An 18,941-nucleotide genomic window follows, 5' to 3' on the forward strand; every position below is an offset into this window, starting at 1 on the left:
CCGACAGACACGCCAGTGAACAGGGGAGATACATTCATTTGATGCCTATGCAGCAGTTGGTCGCTTGTCTCTGTTTTTGGATCGTTTCATCTAAATTATCAGCTGTGCCTTCTTACGTCGTGAAGAGCAGAATATGCTCATTCTGGAGCACGTGGAAATCTATCTGTAGATACGGGGCTGCTGAGTTAGCGTGCCTCTCCAAGGCTTTGGTGAGCGCAAGGAGTCAATCGTATTGGTGCATCGGCTGGAGACGAGTAAGAGGTGCGGATAGAATAACTGTACAGCCTGAAGATCCGTAAGACAAGCAATAATGGGCTCGTTAATGTTGAGATAATTCAAACAGTGAGTGAGATTATGTCCCTGTGGAAATTCCGAGGACGGACTTTGCGCTCCCTCCTGGGGGACGAGGGAGCGGGGGGTTGTTCCCCAGAAGATTAGCATACGTTTCTCCCTATGGAATGCGGAGACGTCGCGAAAACCCCCTCCCCGGTATTGAATCTTTGGAGTGATTGATTTTTCTTAGGACTATTAAACGAAATAAACTCAAGTGACGTTATTTGTGTTTCGATGTGAGAGAGATTGGATAACAGCAAACATAACCATCAATGAATTTAAAAACATTGACGACAGATGACTGTTTCGACCTTTCTTTATCTAATTATAAGGTTTAGCAAAATCTACATTTTTGGGCCGCAGCAAGCAAAAAGTGTTCAACGTAAAAATAACTGTTGGCTTTGATCTGTGTCCGAACAGCAGCAGCAGCAATATTTCCTGGAAACAAGACCGCTGCAAGGATATTCTTTGTTGAGTTGCAAATTGGTTTGGTCGCTGTCCATGGTGCTGATGTTCCAGGAATGGTGGAGACGCTAAGTATCGCTGTTATCGGAGCTCCCGGAGTCGGGAAAACTTCCATAATCCGTCAATTTATTTATAATGACTTCTCAGAGGTTTACACTCCAACCCGAACCAGGTATGTGTACAGACCCTCTGTCATTTTGAACGGTAACATGTACGACCTGAAGATTTTGGATGTCCCGCCAATTTCGTCATTCCCCTCAAGCTCGAGCCAGGTAAGATAGAAAGTGACTTTCTATTTGGGTTTTTCACTTATAAGAAAGATACTAACATTCTCTTATTGGGCTCAAAATATATTCTAGGCTTTAATGGTATAATTTCGAGATGTGGTAAGTGTTTGCCTCATTGTCTTTAACTTACCTTTAGGTTATCAGAACCCATTTGGCCTCTCGCTAATAGTTAGAGCCCTGGAAAATTACCATCTCGCGCTTCTTCAAAAGACATCCGTTGCATTTTTTTCTTAATCAGATGCCCCTTAGAGCAGTAGTTTCTATGGAGACCTGGTGTATTACTTCAGTGGTAAGCCTAGGCTATAGGCTACTTTATGTATTTGGTGTTTTAAAACACACGCAGGCAAGCACACACACACACACTCTCTCTCTCTCTCTGGGCTCCTCGCTGCATTATATTGCCACCCTCAGGCAAAAGGAGGGATGTTTATGTCATGTTGAATTGATCCATATGTTCTGCCTCTATGACTCCATAAGTAAGTCATTATTGGCTATTTGCTCCTAGACCCACTACCAGAGAACACTCAGCTGCCCTGCCTCAGGGCACCTGAACCTGGCTGGGGTGATGGAGACTGTCTGCCTGGCTAAGGACAGTGATGTGTGCTCTTATCAGAGGAGGGAACTGGAAGCACATGTGCTTTGACTTTGTTAGAGCTGGCACACAGATTCACAGCCCATCAAGTAGCATTCTAGTGTTTGGAGTGGCAGTAAGTGCTACAATTCCACATTGAATCATAAACTCTGAATCGATGGCAAATGGTTGAACTTACTGCTGCTAAAAACACAGCAGGCTCCAACTTAATGACCAATGCATTAAATTAGTAAAAACCAAAATGGAGATTCTCTTAGTGACCTACAGTAAGCTGTATCTCTATAGACATGCCCTGGCAAGAGCAGCTAATGTCAGATGAAACACCATCCAGTAGTTGCAGCTTTTTCCACTGACAGCCAGTGGTTTGATCAATTCAATCTATTTTCTCAAAGCTGTTCTATTTTCAGACAGCACTTGCACCAGTCTCCTGCTCTCTCTCTATCTCCTTGTCCTCTCCTTAAATGAGTGACAGACACACATGCATATATTAGTGTGTGTGTGTGTGCATACATGCTTGTATTCATGCTTAAGGGTGTTTCTGAATATCTCATGACACCCTCACACACCAATCTTGACCTCCTCACCGGTCCACATGAAGCATGTCTGTTGTTCCTTCCCTGGACCTGGCTGCTGGGGCTCCAGATTGGGTTCTCCAAGGTTACTATGGAGCTGGCTGGGAGAGCTGGTTGGGACTGGCGTGAAACACAGATATTACTGATAGTTGCCAGGCTTTTGTCATTGGCTGAGGGAACGCGTTGCGGCCTTTCGGCTCCATTGCAACAACTGTATTTGTTGGACAGGTGTGGTGCCACTGAGAAATTGAGATCAGGCCATGGAGGAGAGATCAGGCCATGCAGCCAAACAGAAAGCCCTCTGAATTCAAAGTGGGCATGCACTGTGCTTCCTGTAAACAGAAGATCCAACACACTGAAGAGTAGACAGCCTCAACCCAGCCAGGCACCGCCAGACAGAGCCAGCAGGAATGTAGGGGAGAATTCAGGATTCTAGCCATTTACAGGAGAGAGAAAGAAAAGAGGAGAGGAGAATCAATCTGATTTTCTTTGCTCTTTCTTCAGCTAAATGCCTCTTAGCCATCATTAGAGCAGTCTGGCAAGTGCAAACAGCAGGAAGAAGACAGGATGGATCACATTATAGAGTCTGCAAGGTGTGTTTGTGTCTGTGTACAGTACATCCCCAGATGCCTCGTCACATAAAGTGTAAATTGCACATCTGTTCTCTGATTCCTACATATATAATACTGCATGAGCATTGTGCTTTCCTTTCACACGTTACAGCACCTTGATTCATTATGTCTGCATATAGATTAGTTATATCTTTCAACAGTTGAATACTTAAATGGAGAATTTCTGGCCTTGGTTGAATGGTAGGAATATGTACATAACAGCCTCAACCTCTTCAGACAGCAGTTTAAGATATCGGCATACAGTATCTAACCAACACCTCTACTTAGGTATATTTATGTAATTTAGCAGATGCTCTTTTCCAGAGCAACTTACAGTAGTGAGTGCATACATTTTCATATTTTTCATACTGGTCCACCCGTGGGAATTGAACCCACAACCCTTGCGTTGCAAGCACCATGCTCTACCACTGAGCTAAACAGGACCAGGGAATCATTAGTTGAGTGCAACAAGAGCACTGCTATCAGGCACATTTGTCATGGTTCATTTCCTCAGGAATGGCTCTGAGAGCAGAAGCCTTAGCATCTCTTGTCCTCTGTGTTCTGTAGCCCAGCCTCTGAACCACGCTATCTGGTCTTCCTTTACTGGCTGTGACAGAGGTGGTGAGGCATTCCCGCTCTCCACTCCGAGCGAGCGCTCTCCTCTTTTACTTCCATATTTAATGAGCCAGGAGGCCCATGGTGGTCTGCAGAGGGGAGGCTGTCTGGACCAACATCACAGGACAGAGCGCTCTGGAACAAGAACAGACCCAGGGACCCGATTGAGATTTACTCTCATTTTATTTGGAGCTGATTGGATTAAAGCACAGTGCCCTGCTGAAGGCCTTGAGGGAATAGAGAGACTAATAGAGATGAGAGTGGAGCTTCTGCAGCCTATTAGATAGGTTAGAAAGAGTCTAATGGCCGCCATAGAAATAAAGCTTCACTAAATGCGGTTCCTCTTCCCCCACATGGTACCTGGGGAGGAAGATGGTGGATAAAGTGATGTGCGTCAGCATGTCTCCATGTTTATGGAAGGGGCCCAGGTTCCTGTTAGGTAAGTGCATGCAATAAAGGACGTAGTACTTGAACTTTGGCTCTGGTCCATCATTTAGACTCAGGATGTTTACTTGTTTAGGTCTCTTTAGGCAGGCAGGGCAGACGACACTTCATTATTTAACTTTGGGGATGGTAACAATCATTGATGTTCTGGCGGGGCTGCTTTCTGTTTTAATTTGTTGCTGTTTGCATTCCCAGAGCATCTGCCACAGTTTATCGATAGGATGTGATGACAGATGGACTTAAGCCTTACAGTGGATCCCATTCAGATTTATTCATCTTCTGATATTGTACCATATCACCATGACTTCCACACATAATGCTCTCTCGCTCTATCACTTTCTCGTCTCGCTCTCGTGTCTCTCTCTCTCTCTCTGTTTCTATTTGCTTCTCTCTCTCCTACTATGATAATGTATAATAATTTGATTAGATAAACCATCCCGTTCGCTCCTACAGACAGTGAGTTTGCTATATAAAGCAGGCAGACAGGCATCGAGGCATTAAATTACTGTTTGCAACTTTGAGTGTGGTATGATCGTCTTTGCTAGGCGCGTCGGTTCCAGTATCTCAGAAACGTCCAGCCTCCTGGGATTTTCACGCACAACAGTGTCTAGGGTATACAGAGAATGGTGTGACAAACAAAAACTCCAGCCACCCTAGCCATAGACTGTTCTCTCTGCTACTGTGTGGCAAGCAAGTATCGGAGCACCAAGTCTAGGTCCAAAAGGCATCTTAACAGCTTCTACCTCCAAGCCATAAGACTCCTGAACAGCTAATCAAATGGCAACCCGGAATGGCAAATAACAGCAGAGCACAACTGGTGTGCAGAACGGCCTCTTCAAAATGCACAACCCATCCTGGTCACGGATGGGCTATTGCAGCAGATGACCCCCCGGGTTCAACTCCTATCAGCTAAAAACAAGAAGTGTCTCCAGTGGGAACTCGATCACCAACACTGGACAAATTGAGGAGTGGAAATACATTGCCTTATCCGACCCGGTACTAGATGCGTGTACCTAATAAACTGGCAACTGAGTGTATATAGAGTACAATGCATCTATTTTACTGTTCATTACATCAGATGAATCAGAAATGTTGTCTTTCTTCTGGATATGCTCTCTTGGCCCTTTGTCAGCCTCTGCAGATAGGCTCTGTCACACAGACTAGCAGAGCAGGTGATGTGTGTGTGTATTAAAAGGCCGGCGCTATCATCAGAGTACGGCAGCTGGAGGAGACAACAGATCAATGCCATCTTAATCCTAATAAACCCCGCAAACACTCACAGATGTAATGTGGGTCTGTCTCCCTTGTGAACAGTACCTCAATGAGTCCCGAGAAGCTCAATCCCAAAGGGACAGAATAGTGTCTGAGGTATGCCTTCAGGTATAACCCTTCATGACCATGCTCTGTCTTTGGGAGCAGTGGGATGCCAGCTCCCTCACATCCTGGTACAAAAGTGACCAAGGACCTGGGTTGTCAGGGAAACCTGCTCTGTTTGGCACTTGAAGGGAGCAGGCTAATGCTGCGAGTTTTAATAGTTTTCAAAGAGCCAACTGGAGAACACATAAGCACACACACACCTGTGCACGCACACACATACACGCACACTCGCACGCACAATTTCCATGTGTGGTTACTTTATATAGCTCCTTTCCACGTCCTCTTTTCTCTCTTTCTCTGTTGTTCTCTTCTCTGTCCTACAGGTGTGAGAAGGTGGAATAGTGAGTTTACAAGCCGCAGTGTTGCCATCGTTTCTGTGTACAGAGCTCTACCTCCATATAAAAATAGTACTTGGATGACAAAGAGATATGAGCCGAGGATGCAACCTCTATTTTTAGCCCACAGAGAGATGGGGATGCATTTAACACACCTACTGTAGATAGAGAGGGATGTGATCATGTGTACTGCTTAAACAGTAAAGAGTTAATAATCTGGAAATAGGAATTGATGGATAGAAAATTGGGGGGCAGAGAAAACTGAGTCAGAAAGAGGAGAGATGGTAGAGGAATGCTGATGATCTACCCCACCCCCTCCCTCCCCTAACTTCCCCTGGAAAACTATTGAATAAACCCACAGGGAGAAAAGGCAATAACAGCAAAAATGTATAGAACTGAATCTCCCTACGTACATTCTTTTCACTGTCAACCATTATGTATTTTGTTGTCCTCCCTTCTCTTCCTCCTCATTCTCTCACTCTCTCCCACCTTTGTGTGTAATGATCTCGGTGCCACATTGCTTGCCTCCATGGCTGATCGCCCTCATTATGTTTCAGACCTACTGTATGTGTGAGACTCTCCCTCCCTCCCTCCCTCTCTCTCACACACACAAACGCAGTGATGCCGAAAATCCCTCCAAATTAAATAAAGGCTATTATTCCTTGTCGACATGGGTATGTTACCATTGTCATCATTACAGCTCACATTGATCCCTATCTGCTCTCAGATTCTGCCCCATTACAGCATCCGATTCCCCACCAAAATGACTTAACAAACTCCCTGTTTAGACTTATCTACAGAATAAATACATTTAGATTACTCCTCCAGTGTTGTCCTGTTGATTCTCATTACTGCAATGACATTCAGCTCTTCTTGCCGTATTGATTTCTCATTCTGTTCAGAATGCTGGTGTTGGAGGTGAGTGAAGGAGAAGGCTTGTGCCCTCTGCCACCTCGCCCACTCCTCCACCCACTGCCTGTCAGCCTGGTGGGGCTCAGGCCAGGGCTTATGTTCACACCCTGTTGGTCCATCCATCGCTCTACCCTTCCCTCCCACTTCCTTCCTGTCCATCCACCTGCTGCTCTTTAATCTTTACGCTTCTCTCTCGGTTTTCTCCTTCCATCCATCCCTCCCCAATCACTCTCTTGACTTTCTCTCTCCCTCCCCCTCTTTCTCCATCTCTCCTTCTCCCTCCCCCAGCTAACAGAACCACTTTTAGATTAAACTCAAGCAGGTAGAGCTGGTGACATAGAGAGAGAGAGTGAAATTGTGAAGAGTGAAATACACTGCCGTTCAAAAGTTTGGGGTCACTTAGAAATGTCCTTGTTTTTGAAAGAAAAGCACATTTTTTTGTCCATTTAAAATAACATCAAATTGATCAGAAATATAATGTAGACATGGTTAATGTTGTAAATGACTTTTGTTGCTGGAAACAGATGATTTTTTTTATGGAATATCTACATAGGCGTACAGAGGCCCATTATCAGCAACCATCACTCCTGTGTTCAAATGGCACGTTGTGTTAGCTAATCCAAGTTTATAATTTTAAAAGGCTAATTAATCATTAGAAAACCCTTTTGCAATTAGGTTAAAGAAGCAATAAAACTGGCCTTTAGACTGGTTGAGTATCTGGGGCATCAGCAATTGTGGGTTCAATTACAGACTCAAAATGGCTAGAAACAACAAACTTTCTTCTGACACTCATCAGTCTATTCTTGTTCTGACAAATCAAGGCTATTCCATGCGAGAAATGGCCAAGAAACCGAAGATCTCATACAACGCTGTGTACAACTCCCTTTACAGAACAGAGCAAACTGGCTCTAACCAGAATAGAAGAGGAGTGGGAGGCCCCGGTGCACAACCGAGCAAGAGGACAAGTACATTAGAGTATCTAGTTTGAGAAACAGACGCCTCACATATCCTCAACTGGCAGCTTCATTAAATAGTATTCGCAAAACATCAGTCTCAACGTCAACAGTGAAGAGGCGACTCCGGGATGCTGGCCTTCTAGGCAGAGTTGCAAAGAAAAAGCCATATCTCAGACTGGCCAATAAAAATGAAAGATTAACATGGGCAAAAGAACACAGATACTGGACAGAGGAGTGGCCAGCACTCTCAATGGATCTCAACCTTATTGAGCTGTTGTGGGAGCAGCTTGACCGTATGGTATGTAAGAAGTGCCCATCAAGCCAATCCAACTTGTGGGAGGTGCTTCAGGAAGCATGGGGTGAAATCTCTTCAGATTATCTCAACAAATTGACAGCTAGAATGACAAAGGTCTTCAAGGCTGTAATTGCTACAAATGGAGGATTCTTTGAAGAAAGCAAAGTTTGAAGGACACAATTATTCTTTGAATCAAACATCATTATTTAAAACCTTTTCAGCGTCTTAACTATATTTCCTATTCATTTTGCAACTCATTTCATGTATGTTTTCATGGAAAACAAGGACATTTCTAAGTGATCCCAAACTTTTGAACTGTAGTGTTGGCCTTTAAGACAACTTTGAGTCAGTCAGATAGCCTACGGTAAACCAGACTGAAGCCATAAAACATGTTGTCTGACTCGCCTTCAGTGCATAATGCAGGTCCAGTACAGTTCTCTGGGCTACACATGGCTGAGGTCAGAAACAGAGCACTGGCAGAGGGCCAGTCTCCTGTCAGGCGTAACACTTGGAACACATCAGTCCCACAGCGCTACACTGTTCAACCCTGCTGTACGCAATGACGGGAGGGCAAACAGCTGACAGATGAATGGTAATGATTTGCTAACAATAATTAAAACACACACACACACTCTCTCGCTCTCGTCTCTTCAGTTTACATCTGATTCCCCACCAAAATTACTTATTGACAAGCTCCCTGTTTAGACTTATCTACAGAATAAATACATTTAGATTACTCCTCCAGTGTTGTCCTGTTGATTCTCATTACTGCAATGACATTCAGCTCTTCTTGCCGTATTGATTTCTCACTCTGTTCAGAATGCTGGTGTTGGAGGTGAGTGAAGGAGAATGCTTGTGCCGTCTGCCACCTCGCCCACTCCTCCACCCACTGCCTGTCAGCCTGGTGGGGCTCAGGCCAGGGCTTATGTTCACACCCTGTTGGTCCATCCATCGCTCTACCCTTCCCTCCCACTTCCTTCCTGTCCATCCACCTGCTGCTCTTTAATCTATCTGCTTCTCTCTCTCTGCTTTCTCCTTCCATCCATTCCTCCCTCCCCAATAACCCTCTTCGCTTTTTCTCTCCCTCCCCCTGCTAACAGAACTCCTTATAGATTCAGCTCACGTAGGTAGAGCTGACGACATAGAGAGTGAGAGAGAGAGAGTGAGCGAGGGAAAGTGTGTGTGAGAGAAAATCAGAGAGCGGGAGGGAGGAGATTGGGTCACTGTGTCATGGCTGAAGCAATTACCCTAATGGCTGTAGCAAATCACTCCCATTGTGCTGTGTGTTTTAATTATTGTTAGCAAATCATTACCATTCATCTGTCAGCTGTTTGCCCTCCCGTCATTGCGTACAGCAGGGTTGAACAGTGTAGCGCTGTGGGACTGATGTGTTCCAAGTGTTACGCCTGACAGGAGACTGGCCCTCTGCCAGTGCTCTGTTTCTCTGTTTCTGACCTCAGCCATGTGCAGCCCAGAGAACTGTACTGGACCTGCATTATCCACACGCCAGGTCGAGTCAGACAACGAATTCCTTAACTGACCTTCCTAGTTCAATAAAGGTTCAATTCAAATTCAAATTACACCTGGGCTATCAATCTGACTGACTCAAAGTTGTCTTAAAAAGCTATTTGACTCTACGCTATTTCAATTTCAACCCAAATGAAGAGGACAAAACTTCCTGACAGCTTTTGAATAATTGGATGTGATCTGTGGCTACCTCTGTTTCAGAAACCTGCTAAAAGAACTTCTGTCCTCACAAGCCTCACTGTTTTATGGGAGATATAGGAGCAGAATACATGCCATTTGAAGATGTTGTATTGGGTCTTGAAATATAAATAATTTAACATTCTGTTTCACTTGTCAAGTCAGTGGCAAGTGAAACAATATGACTTCGATATCCTTCCTATTTTTGGATCTTTGTGCGTCTGTAATGGGTGAGTGATGTCTGTCTCTCTCTCTCTCTGTCAGGAGTGGCTGGACCTACGATGCAGAGGGGTGCGTAATGCCAACGCGTACATCCTGGTCTATGACATCTGCTGTGTGGAGAGCTTTGAGTACGTCAAGATGATCCGCCAGCAGATCATGGAGCACAGGTAAAACCACAACACAGTGACAAATATGGACCAATTAGGTAAAACACCTGTGGAGAGACCCATAAATGGCCACAGAAGACCTGCAGTCATGTACTGTATGTAAAAGAGAAAAAGGACAAAAGACATCTGTCATTCCGACTGCAGGTCTCTGCACCTGCAGTCATTTGCATATTGATAGGGGAATGAATGGCCCTCATTTGTTGAGCTCTAAAGAGGTTCACATCTTTGCAGCTCTGTGACGTGACCTGCCTTTAAACTGCAGTGCACCATCCCTTTCACATGTACTAGTCTTTCCCCTCCTGAGCTGCAGGTGTGAAAAGCTAGATGACCTGCCATGCTGTCCTGATCTGTCCTGGATAGTCTGACTGGCTAGCAAGCTGTCTGACTGTCTGTCTGGCTGACTGGATGACCTGCCAGGCTGTCCTGATCTGTCCTGGATAGTCTGACTGGCTAGCTAGCTGACTGGTTGTATTGCTGATTGGCTGTTTGACTGGGTGACTGTCTGTCTGGCTGACTGGATGACTGTCTGGTTGATTGACATAGGGACATGGTGAGAGAGATAGGGAAGATGGATGGATGAGTTTCCTGGTGAATAAATCGGAAATAATGGAGTACGGGATATCCAGGTGCAGGTTATTGGGATTTGTGTGGGCTAGAAGGATGGGAGATGCCTGGGAGGAATTGCCCCTGTCTTTCTTCTGCTGCTTACTCAACCCACTCCAAAACAAACACGCACATACTGCACACTCTCTCACACCCGCAAACAGTCTCCCTCACCCAGAATCCCTGCGCTGTCAGTTTTTTGGCTGTGTTTTCTTTCTGCCCAAAAGCCCATAGCTGCCTTCCTTTGATGCAATGAAGACTCTGCCAGCTCATACAAACACACACACATACTCTTCTAAACCCCTGCTCCAGAGACCTTCAGGCCTGGATGGGTATTTGAGAGGGTAGCAGATGCCTGCTTGGTGTTGGGATTAATGGGGTTGGTTTTATGTCACCCCACAGTCTCATTACAAAGTTGAATTTCAACCTCTCAGTACAAGTAGCTAGTTCGGACTGTGTTTATATGGATGTGTTAAGTTATGTCCACCAGACGATATAATCACATCTCAATTAGATGCAGATTAATCTTGGATATATAAATTTCTTAAGTGAAATTGAGCATTTTTTGTAGGTCAAGGTGTTTCACTGGTGTCCATTTCCCTTTGTATTCTTATTTTGTTTTAAACATTGTCTTTTTATGAATCTGTTTGTGTTTAGGGGAGGGTGGTATTTATATGTATGTGTATGTCTGTGTTCTTTCTTGAATCATTGCATTTGCAACTCAACCTGCTAGCAGCGAATCTGAGTTTATTATATACAATAGAGTTACAGTCGGCCTCACTTGAGTCATCACTGCTTTAGCCCAGCTCGCAGCCTGCCATACAGCTTCACAATCCAATGTGCTGTGAGAGACATTTCCCTCCACATTTAGTCTCTGTCAATACAGAGTGTGGAGGGAGGCCCCTAGGGCCCCAAAGCTCTGATCCACCCCCACACACCTCCAACACAGTCAGAGGAATCAGAACACATCACATTGTTTTATAGTGGCATTTAGAGACACACACACACACACACACACACACACACACACACACACACACACACACGCTGTAGCTGTGGGTAGACACTACACAAGCCCCGACATGTACAGAAACACTCATACTGCAGACACCTCACACACACACACAAACACACACACACACGCGCGCTATAGCTGTGGGTAGACACTACACAAGCCCCGACATGTACAGAAACACTCATACTGCAGACACCACACACACACACACACACACACACACACACACACACACACACACACACACACACACACACACACACACACACACACGCTGTAGCTGTGGGTAGACACTACACAAGCCCCGACATGTACAGAAACACTCATACTGCAGACACCTCTCTCACACACACACACACACACACACACGCTGTAGCTGTGGGTAGACACTACACAAGCCCCGACATGTACAGAAACACTCATACTGCAGACACCTCACACACAAACATCCATTGACCTCTCTGGAAGAAGAGGGGGAGGGGGAGAAGGATCACGTACTCACAGACCAGGAGACTCTTCATCAATGCAGTCACCTTTAAATCTGTATTTATACACAGGATGTGTGGAGAATAGGGATTATGTGACTGGGATTTCTTTGCAGCTGTTGGATCACATGTTTGTTAGCTAATCACATTGCAATTATTTTTCACCTTTATCCCTGTGCTCTCTCTCTGTTCCTTCCCCCCTCTTCTGTCTTCCCTCTCCATCCCTCTCCCTGTCCCTGTAGGGAGGGTAGCAGCAGTGAGGTTCCCATCCTTGTGGTGGGCAGTAAAAGAGACCTGCAGCGCCAGCGCTTCACGCCTCGCAGGGCCGTCTCTGTGCTGGTCAAGAAGACCTGGAAGTGTGGCTATGTGGAGTGCTCTGCCAAGTTCAACTGGCATGTGGTCCTTCTCTTCAAAGAGCTGCTGGGCATCGCTGTAGGGCGTGGCATGAAACAGAACCACACCCCTGGGATCCGCCTACAAGGGGCACTGCAGAGGAACCGCTGTACTGTCATGTGACCCAGTGGACCTCCGGTGTAGGGTGAAGTTGCCCCAGTTTTGCAGTTTTCCCACTAATGATAAAGGTTAGGATTGAGGGAGGGGAAGCTGATCCTAGATCTATAACTAGGGGAAACTTCGCCCCGGAGCACTTCCTTCCCTCCTATGTCAGAGCCGTAGGAACCTCAGTCACACCTCAGGGGGAATGGTTATACAGAGAAGACTTCCATCTAAACGGCTGGAAAACACCCCGAGGCCTCCTGCTTTACTGAGCTCATTTTCATGAGGTTTATCTGACTCAGATCCTGTAGCTACTCGGACTGACATTGGTCCCTGTACTAGACGTGCATCTTTATCACCTATCACAACACCCCAGTTCTGTCACAATGTTCCCATTGAGAGGAAGGAGGAAGAGGAGGAGGACGAAGAAGAGGTTTTGTCAATGGATTTTGAGGGGTAGAACATCTACTTCCACAGCTCTGGTCACAGGTCACCCAAACAATTAGCACCACACCACCAGCTGTGGCTCTGAGCTCCCCAGAATGCAAGGCAACAGCTCATACATGCTGCTGGTTGTCTGCTGGGTTGAGAGCTTGTGGACTGTGTGCATCTAGTGGGAATAAGTATCATTACTGACACGACTAGGTATTCTCTCCATATTAGCTTAGTCTCATACATGTGAGTGGAAAGAATGCAACTTCTTTAAAAGTTTTCCTTTTTTAAAACTTGAGGCAGTGTCATGTGAGGTAGATAAATGCCCTGGCTGTCATACTTGAAATTGCATTATTCTAAGATCGATGCACCATAGGAAAGGCTAGGTTACAGGGGTTGTGTGGTAAATGTGGGTGAGTCAACAAGATGGATGGCTTACTCTTGGTTTAGTACATCCACTTCCTCTTTTAGGGGTAGCAGCACCAGAAACCACAGCTCTCCAAAATGCCCCCTAAAAAGTAAACCAATTCATTTCTTGTTCAGGAATTGTCCTTGTACTCCAGGTAAACAAACATTCACTGATTGGAGGTGCTGGTACAAAATTATAGTGCTGTCACTCCCTCTTATTTAAAGTCTATTGTTTTAGAGGGGGATGTGAGGTTATCTTGCATCAGAAAAACACTGCTGTCGCTATATCATGATGAAGGACTTTAATCCTCCCTTCCTCCCGTCTTCCTCAGTCTGTGTGCTTCTGATGAATATATTATATCAATGGAGCTCTGGTGCCTGCAGGAAGCTAGAGGGGATGTCTGGCACAGATATTGAATGTGATGCAGGGATAGTAGGCAGGGGGTGTGGTTTTAAAATGCTTGTAAGGTTAAGCCCGGGTTAATGGGCAGGGTTAGTGAAACAGAAGGCCAATGTAAGGAGAATTGAAAGAAGTAGAGACTATATTATGGGCAATAAAGCTGCAGAGCACCTTGACCAGCACGACAAGTTGTATCCAACCACAGACACCCTCTACAAGTCTAGAATGCCTCACATAGAATGTATTAAACCTCCCTGCTCTAGGATATACCCAGACCACCACACACAAGAGAGCATACACCCCCAGAGCATTCCAATATATTAGCATCCTACCAAACAAACAGAAGACTTTCTGGAAATAGCAAAGCAGTGTCTGAATTGTGCAAGATATTTATATTGTTTGAGAATGTGGTAAACATGTGATTGCAGACACCCTGTGACAATGTTTGCACTGAAAATGAGTACCTGTATTGTACGTATGTATGTGCATCATTGATTTGCATGTTGTTGCTGCCAAGCCAGCAGGTCAGGGGTTAATTGCACTGGTGTGATTGTGTAGCTGTAATTTATTTACCTGTGTGTGCTGTATATGGTTAATATTGGAGACTATCAAAAGCAGGTGAGAGGTGTGTGTGTGTGCGCGCACAGGCTCCATTTTACTGAAATGATAGTTAGACAGATTTCTTAAAGAGAGAGATTATGTAGCATCTGAGAGTAAATGGTAATTTCTCGAGTAACATGAATGGCCATCCATTTAAATTAGACTGTTTGTGTGAGTGTCATGTTCCAACATCAAGGGCTAAATTTTCTAACAGAAACATCACTTTTTTTTCAATAGTAGGTGTTAGCTGTTTTGTTTTGGACAATGGTCAAATTAAACGTGTTGCCCACAATAACCGGCCTTCTTGTCTCTTAGTCAGTATTTTTTTCATTCACTTCATTATTCATACACTAATAATAGTTCATTATGATTATCCCTCATCTCAATGACTCAGTTGTTGCCCAGAACACTGCCACTAGTGATACCACTCCTCATTCCCGGAGGTGATTCCACACGTCACATAAATGTGGCAATGTCGCCACCGTGTGGAATAAAGGTGTTATAATATATTTCGTGAAATGTGCGTCTATTTTGGTAAAGGCATAGGCCAGGGGACAGAATTTATCATGCAAATATTTGCCACGGTCAAAAACGATTGATTAAACTTGACTTAGAAACTAAAAGTATTTCAACACATTGTTCTTCATCTGCTAAATGTCAGCATCAGTGGAGACTAATTGTGCATGTTGAGTGTAAAAAAACAAGCCACAGTGGTCACTGGAGTGAAATTCTAAGAAAATTCACACAACACAATTACTACTGATACTGAACATGTATAAACATGTACACACAGGTATATTTAGTGTCTGTAATGTTTCCAATATCTCAGCTATTTAGCAAAAAAATCCAGTTGTATCAGTATTTATCCAAGGAGATGGTCTTTGCTTTTTGATAGTTAATTTCGTATAGAAAATAAAACAATCGCAGAAGTAGTGAATCACATGCCTCCTGATGTTTCAGGAATTTCTGACACCAGCGTCACATGCCAGTACCTCCTTCGCAAAGTTCGCATCAGTTTTCATCCTTCCTCGGGTTTCCAGGGTCATGTGAAAGGGGCGTGGGGTGTTAATCTCGCTTTCTCTGGTCCGGACCCTCCCCGGTTTGGCTCACTCATCGGCGGTGTGTATGGGGAGAGCGATCGCTCTCTGTGGTCGCTCGGGGAGGATAGTGTCATTCCTTTCCGCGGTACCTTGTTTGTCCGGCTGCACACCCCAACCCGCGGCGGAGCGGAGGATGAGCGACCAGGGGAAGAGCTCGGTTTCCACTCTTGCGGGTGCCCCAGCCCCGGGATCGGATACTTACAAAGGCTGGCTTTTTAAATGGACTAACTATTTGAAAGGGTATCAACGCCGATGGTTCGTCCTCAGCAATGGCCTTCTGTCGTATTACAGGTAAACATGCTGACACGAGCTGCTGTGTAGCTAGCTAATTAGAGTGTCATTGTCTGTCAAATTAAACGTTAACCATGTCAGCATCAGCATGGGTTATAATATTAAAATGCATTTTTATAACCGCAATTGCAGGCTAGTTAGCTAGCTACTAGTACTATATACACTTTGATTGTTTGTTTGACACTTGCAGTACATTTACAATCATTACGATGACAGCTAACTAGGTATCGAGCCAGTGTGGTACGGAGATACTTATGACTTCTTGACTTCAGACAAGCCCCATCATGTGTTAACTTCAGTGGGCACTATTCTCACAGATAACTAATATATAACATTGCCCTTTAAAAACTTAGCTAACAAATGAATGATAGCTATCACTCTTTAAAAACGATATATATATATATATATATATCGCTAACTATCTACATTAGCTAGAATGTTCAAATCATTGTAGTTACTGTAACGTTACACAGACAGGCTGACATAATGCGAGTGGCTCTGGTACGACCTAGCTGTCACTGACTGAGCTAGCTGGAAGTTGCTAGCTCAGCGAGCTAACCAGATTTTGTATAGATCTAGGTAGACTTGTCAAGTAATTGTTGATGTTAACGAGATGGAACTCAGTCTAATAGGAAGAAATGTTAATGTATTCAGTTTATACCTTTTTATAGCGTTGGGCTATCATATGAAATAATCATTTGTCCAGCTAGCTAGCTTGCGAAGGTTAGCACAAATATAGCTAGCTAACTAGTCTCTGTCATCAGTTATTTTCTGCCACCCATGTTATTTTGTTAGCTACATATAACACACACCCTAAATTATTGCATTTCAAATTTCCCTTCCACTGAATGTTTTCCCTGGGAGTAAAACAACATTCAATTGTAGAAGACAAGCATCGTCTCTCCACACAGTAGCCACCTGTGTTATACTAAAACACCTGTGGCTCGGGTGCTTCCGAATGGGAGTCAAGTTTCCTCTGGGCAGCCTTCTGAACAGGAGGAGTCAATGGAGAAGGAGGGTGGGTCACATGTAACAACTGTTGTTCACCCAACCCAGTTTTACTGTGGTTAATTAATTGGTTCATAACAGAAAGTAGGTCTATTCCTCTGAGATCCTGCGAATTGAGGTCCATCCAGAAACATGAGTGTCTGCTGTAGAGAGGGAGTGTAATTGGCTCCTAAAACCAGTTTAGGCTTTTTAAACCACTCAGATGATGGAGTTCATGACAGCAGGTGTTTGTAAAGAGCAGAGACAGCTAATGTATTTGAACCGTTTATAGTTACACTATAAACGTGTCACATCAACCTACAATTACTTAGTCTAAATATTTTATTTTGACTTCACTGGAGGAAACAAGTAGCCTACCTCTCTCATCATAACAAAATGTAGGCTAACTACCGGTAGTAGGTCTACTCAATCCAATGTATTTATACTGTCTGAAGGAGTGGGACCTGGTGGACTTAACACATCTTATACTGTGCTATAGAATAAGATGCATACGACCACACCTTCACACAGCCCTGTTGTCCTTTAGCCATTGAGTAAAGGGTTCGTGGAGACTGAAACAGGGGAGCCAAAGTCCAACTCTTGTTTGTGCTGATGGTGAAAGGAAAGAACTCTGTCCCCTCAGTCTTCCCTCTATTAATAGTCCTTTTGACTCTGCAAAGGCCGTCATTGTAAAATAAGAATTTGTTCTTCACTGACTTGCCTAGTCAAATCAAATGTTGGAAGGTGACTGCTGTCTGATGTGAAAGGTAGCCTGTTGACATCTGAGCACAGAGGCAGTGGAGCGCACAGGGTTCCCCAAAAAGCAAACCTGAGTAATGCCCCTCGTCTCCTCTCTGCCTGGCAGAGCTCTCTGTGTGTGTCTGGCTGGAGGCTTTGTTTTTATCCACCTGCGTACAGAAGCTGCCTGTCTGTCACTGTCTGAATTTGAAAGTGATTCTAAATTAAACCAGTAGCGCCTAACATGTAAATGATGTGTCTTCTCCATGTCTGGAGGTTTTCTACTGTACCTTTGATGTCTCCCTCTGATGTACCACCATGATTGTAAAACATTGTTGGCTCAGCAGGACTGAGGTGGAGGCATTGCATGCATCACTATATCTTTGTCTTCACAACACTGTTCTTCACTTCCTGCATCCCATCTCCTGTTTTCTCATTATTATAGAGGCAAAGAGGGGAAGTGTTGCTCTGTGTCAGTCAGCGCTCCAGTATCTTACAGCTGTACCACCTTGTTTTAGAGCATTATGTGTGTTACAGCTCTCTGTGGCTGAAGTCAGGTTGTACCGTTAAAACATCCAGTGTTGCATTAATGGACACTTCATCTGCTCTGAGCAGCAGTCAGTTCCTTTTTTCTTGTTTGTGTTTTGAAAAGTGTCAGACATGCATATTGTGTAGGGCTATATTATGACTGGAGTATCACTACGTAGCATCGATTACCTGCCAGTTGCATCTATTACCTGCCAGTTGTAGATGGATGCCAGAATAGCTTACTGTACGTCACATGCATCGATCAGTTGTTGTAGTCTATTTTTTTAGTTGCCCTTTTCAAAAGCAGGGCAAATTGTTTATGCCTGAAGGGGTGAGCCACTACCTACTTGACTCATGCCACTTGCTTATTTGATCCCAATGATGTTCAAAGGATCTCAGTGTCCCAGTCGAGTTGTGCTGATATGGGGAAGTCAGGGCTTGATATGCAAAGTTGTTAGTGGCAGTCAAAGGCCAGTGGTGGACATATGGACTATAATCTCTGGGCTGCAGCTGATCTGACACACAGCGTTTAAGCCACTTAACATTTTATGGCGGTTTATAGAGCTGCAATGTTTCACTTCCTCCATTGACTCGTCTTTGGTCTGGCGCAGCATCTCTGCTCAGACTGCAAATACTGTGTTCTCTGCATCGCTCATTGTAATCAAACAGTTACTGAACATTTGCATTTTAGTTACACTGTTTATACATACAGGATATTTATTTATATAATGGATTCTTGACATAGTGAGCTATCTACTGCTGTACATATCATTCTTAGTATATCTACTGCTGTACATATCATTCTTAGTATATCTACTGCTGTACATATCATTCTTAGTATATCTACTGCTGTACATATCATTCTTAGTATATCTACTGCTGTACATATCATTCTTAGTATATCTACTGCTGTACATATCATTCTTAGTATATCTACTGCTGTACATATCATTCTTAGTATATCTACTGCTG

At 44.3% G+C, this 18,941-nt stretch overlaps 2 protein-coding genes across 2 annotated transcripts in view; both read left to right on the forward strand.

Annotated features, from left to right (window-relative positions):
* Nucleotides 1–14,619, forward strand: LOC135513530 (ras-like protein family member 10B). Its single transcript, XM_064936410.1, has 3 exons — nucleotides 1–1,070; nucleotides 9,763–9,887; nucleotides 12,233–14,619. Exons 1-3 carry the CDS (start codon nucleotides 855–857, stop codon nucleotides 12,504–12,506), a joined length of 615 nt encoding a protein of 204 aa, XP_064792482.1. The 5' UTR covers nucleotides 1–854; the 3' UTR covers nucleotides 12,507–14,619.
* Nucleotides 14,620–15,347: 728 nt separating this feature from the next.
* LOC135514039 (oxysterol-binding protein 2-like) overlaps nucleotides 15,348–18,941 on the forward strand; it is a 74,732-nt gene continuing 71,138 nt past the window's right edge. Inside the window, exon 1 of the mRNA XM_064937185.1 lies at nucleotides 15,348–15,716. Coding sequence (XP_064793257.1) covers nucleotides 15,451–15,716 — 266 coding nt within the window. The 5' untranslated portion in view covers nucleotides 15,348–15,450. The remainder of the gene's footprint in view (nucleotides 15,717–18,941) is intronic.

Source organism: Oncorhynchus masou, chromosome 25 (genome assembly GCF_036934945.1).
Source record: "Oncorhynchus masou masou isolate Uvic2021 chromosome 25, UVic_Omas_1.1, whole genome shotgun sequence".
NCBI lineage: Eukaryota > Metazoa > Chordata > Actinopteri > Salmoniformes > Salmonidae > Oncorhynchus > Oncorhynchus masou.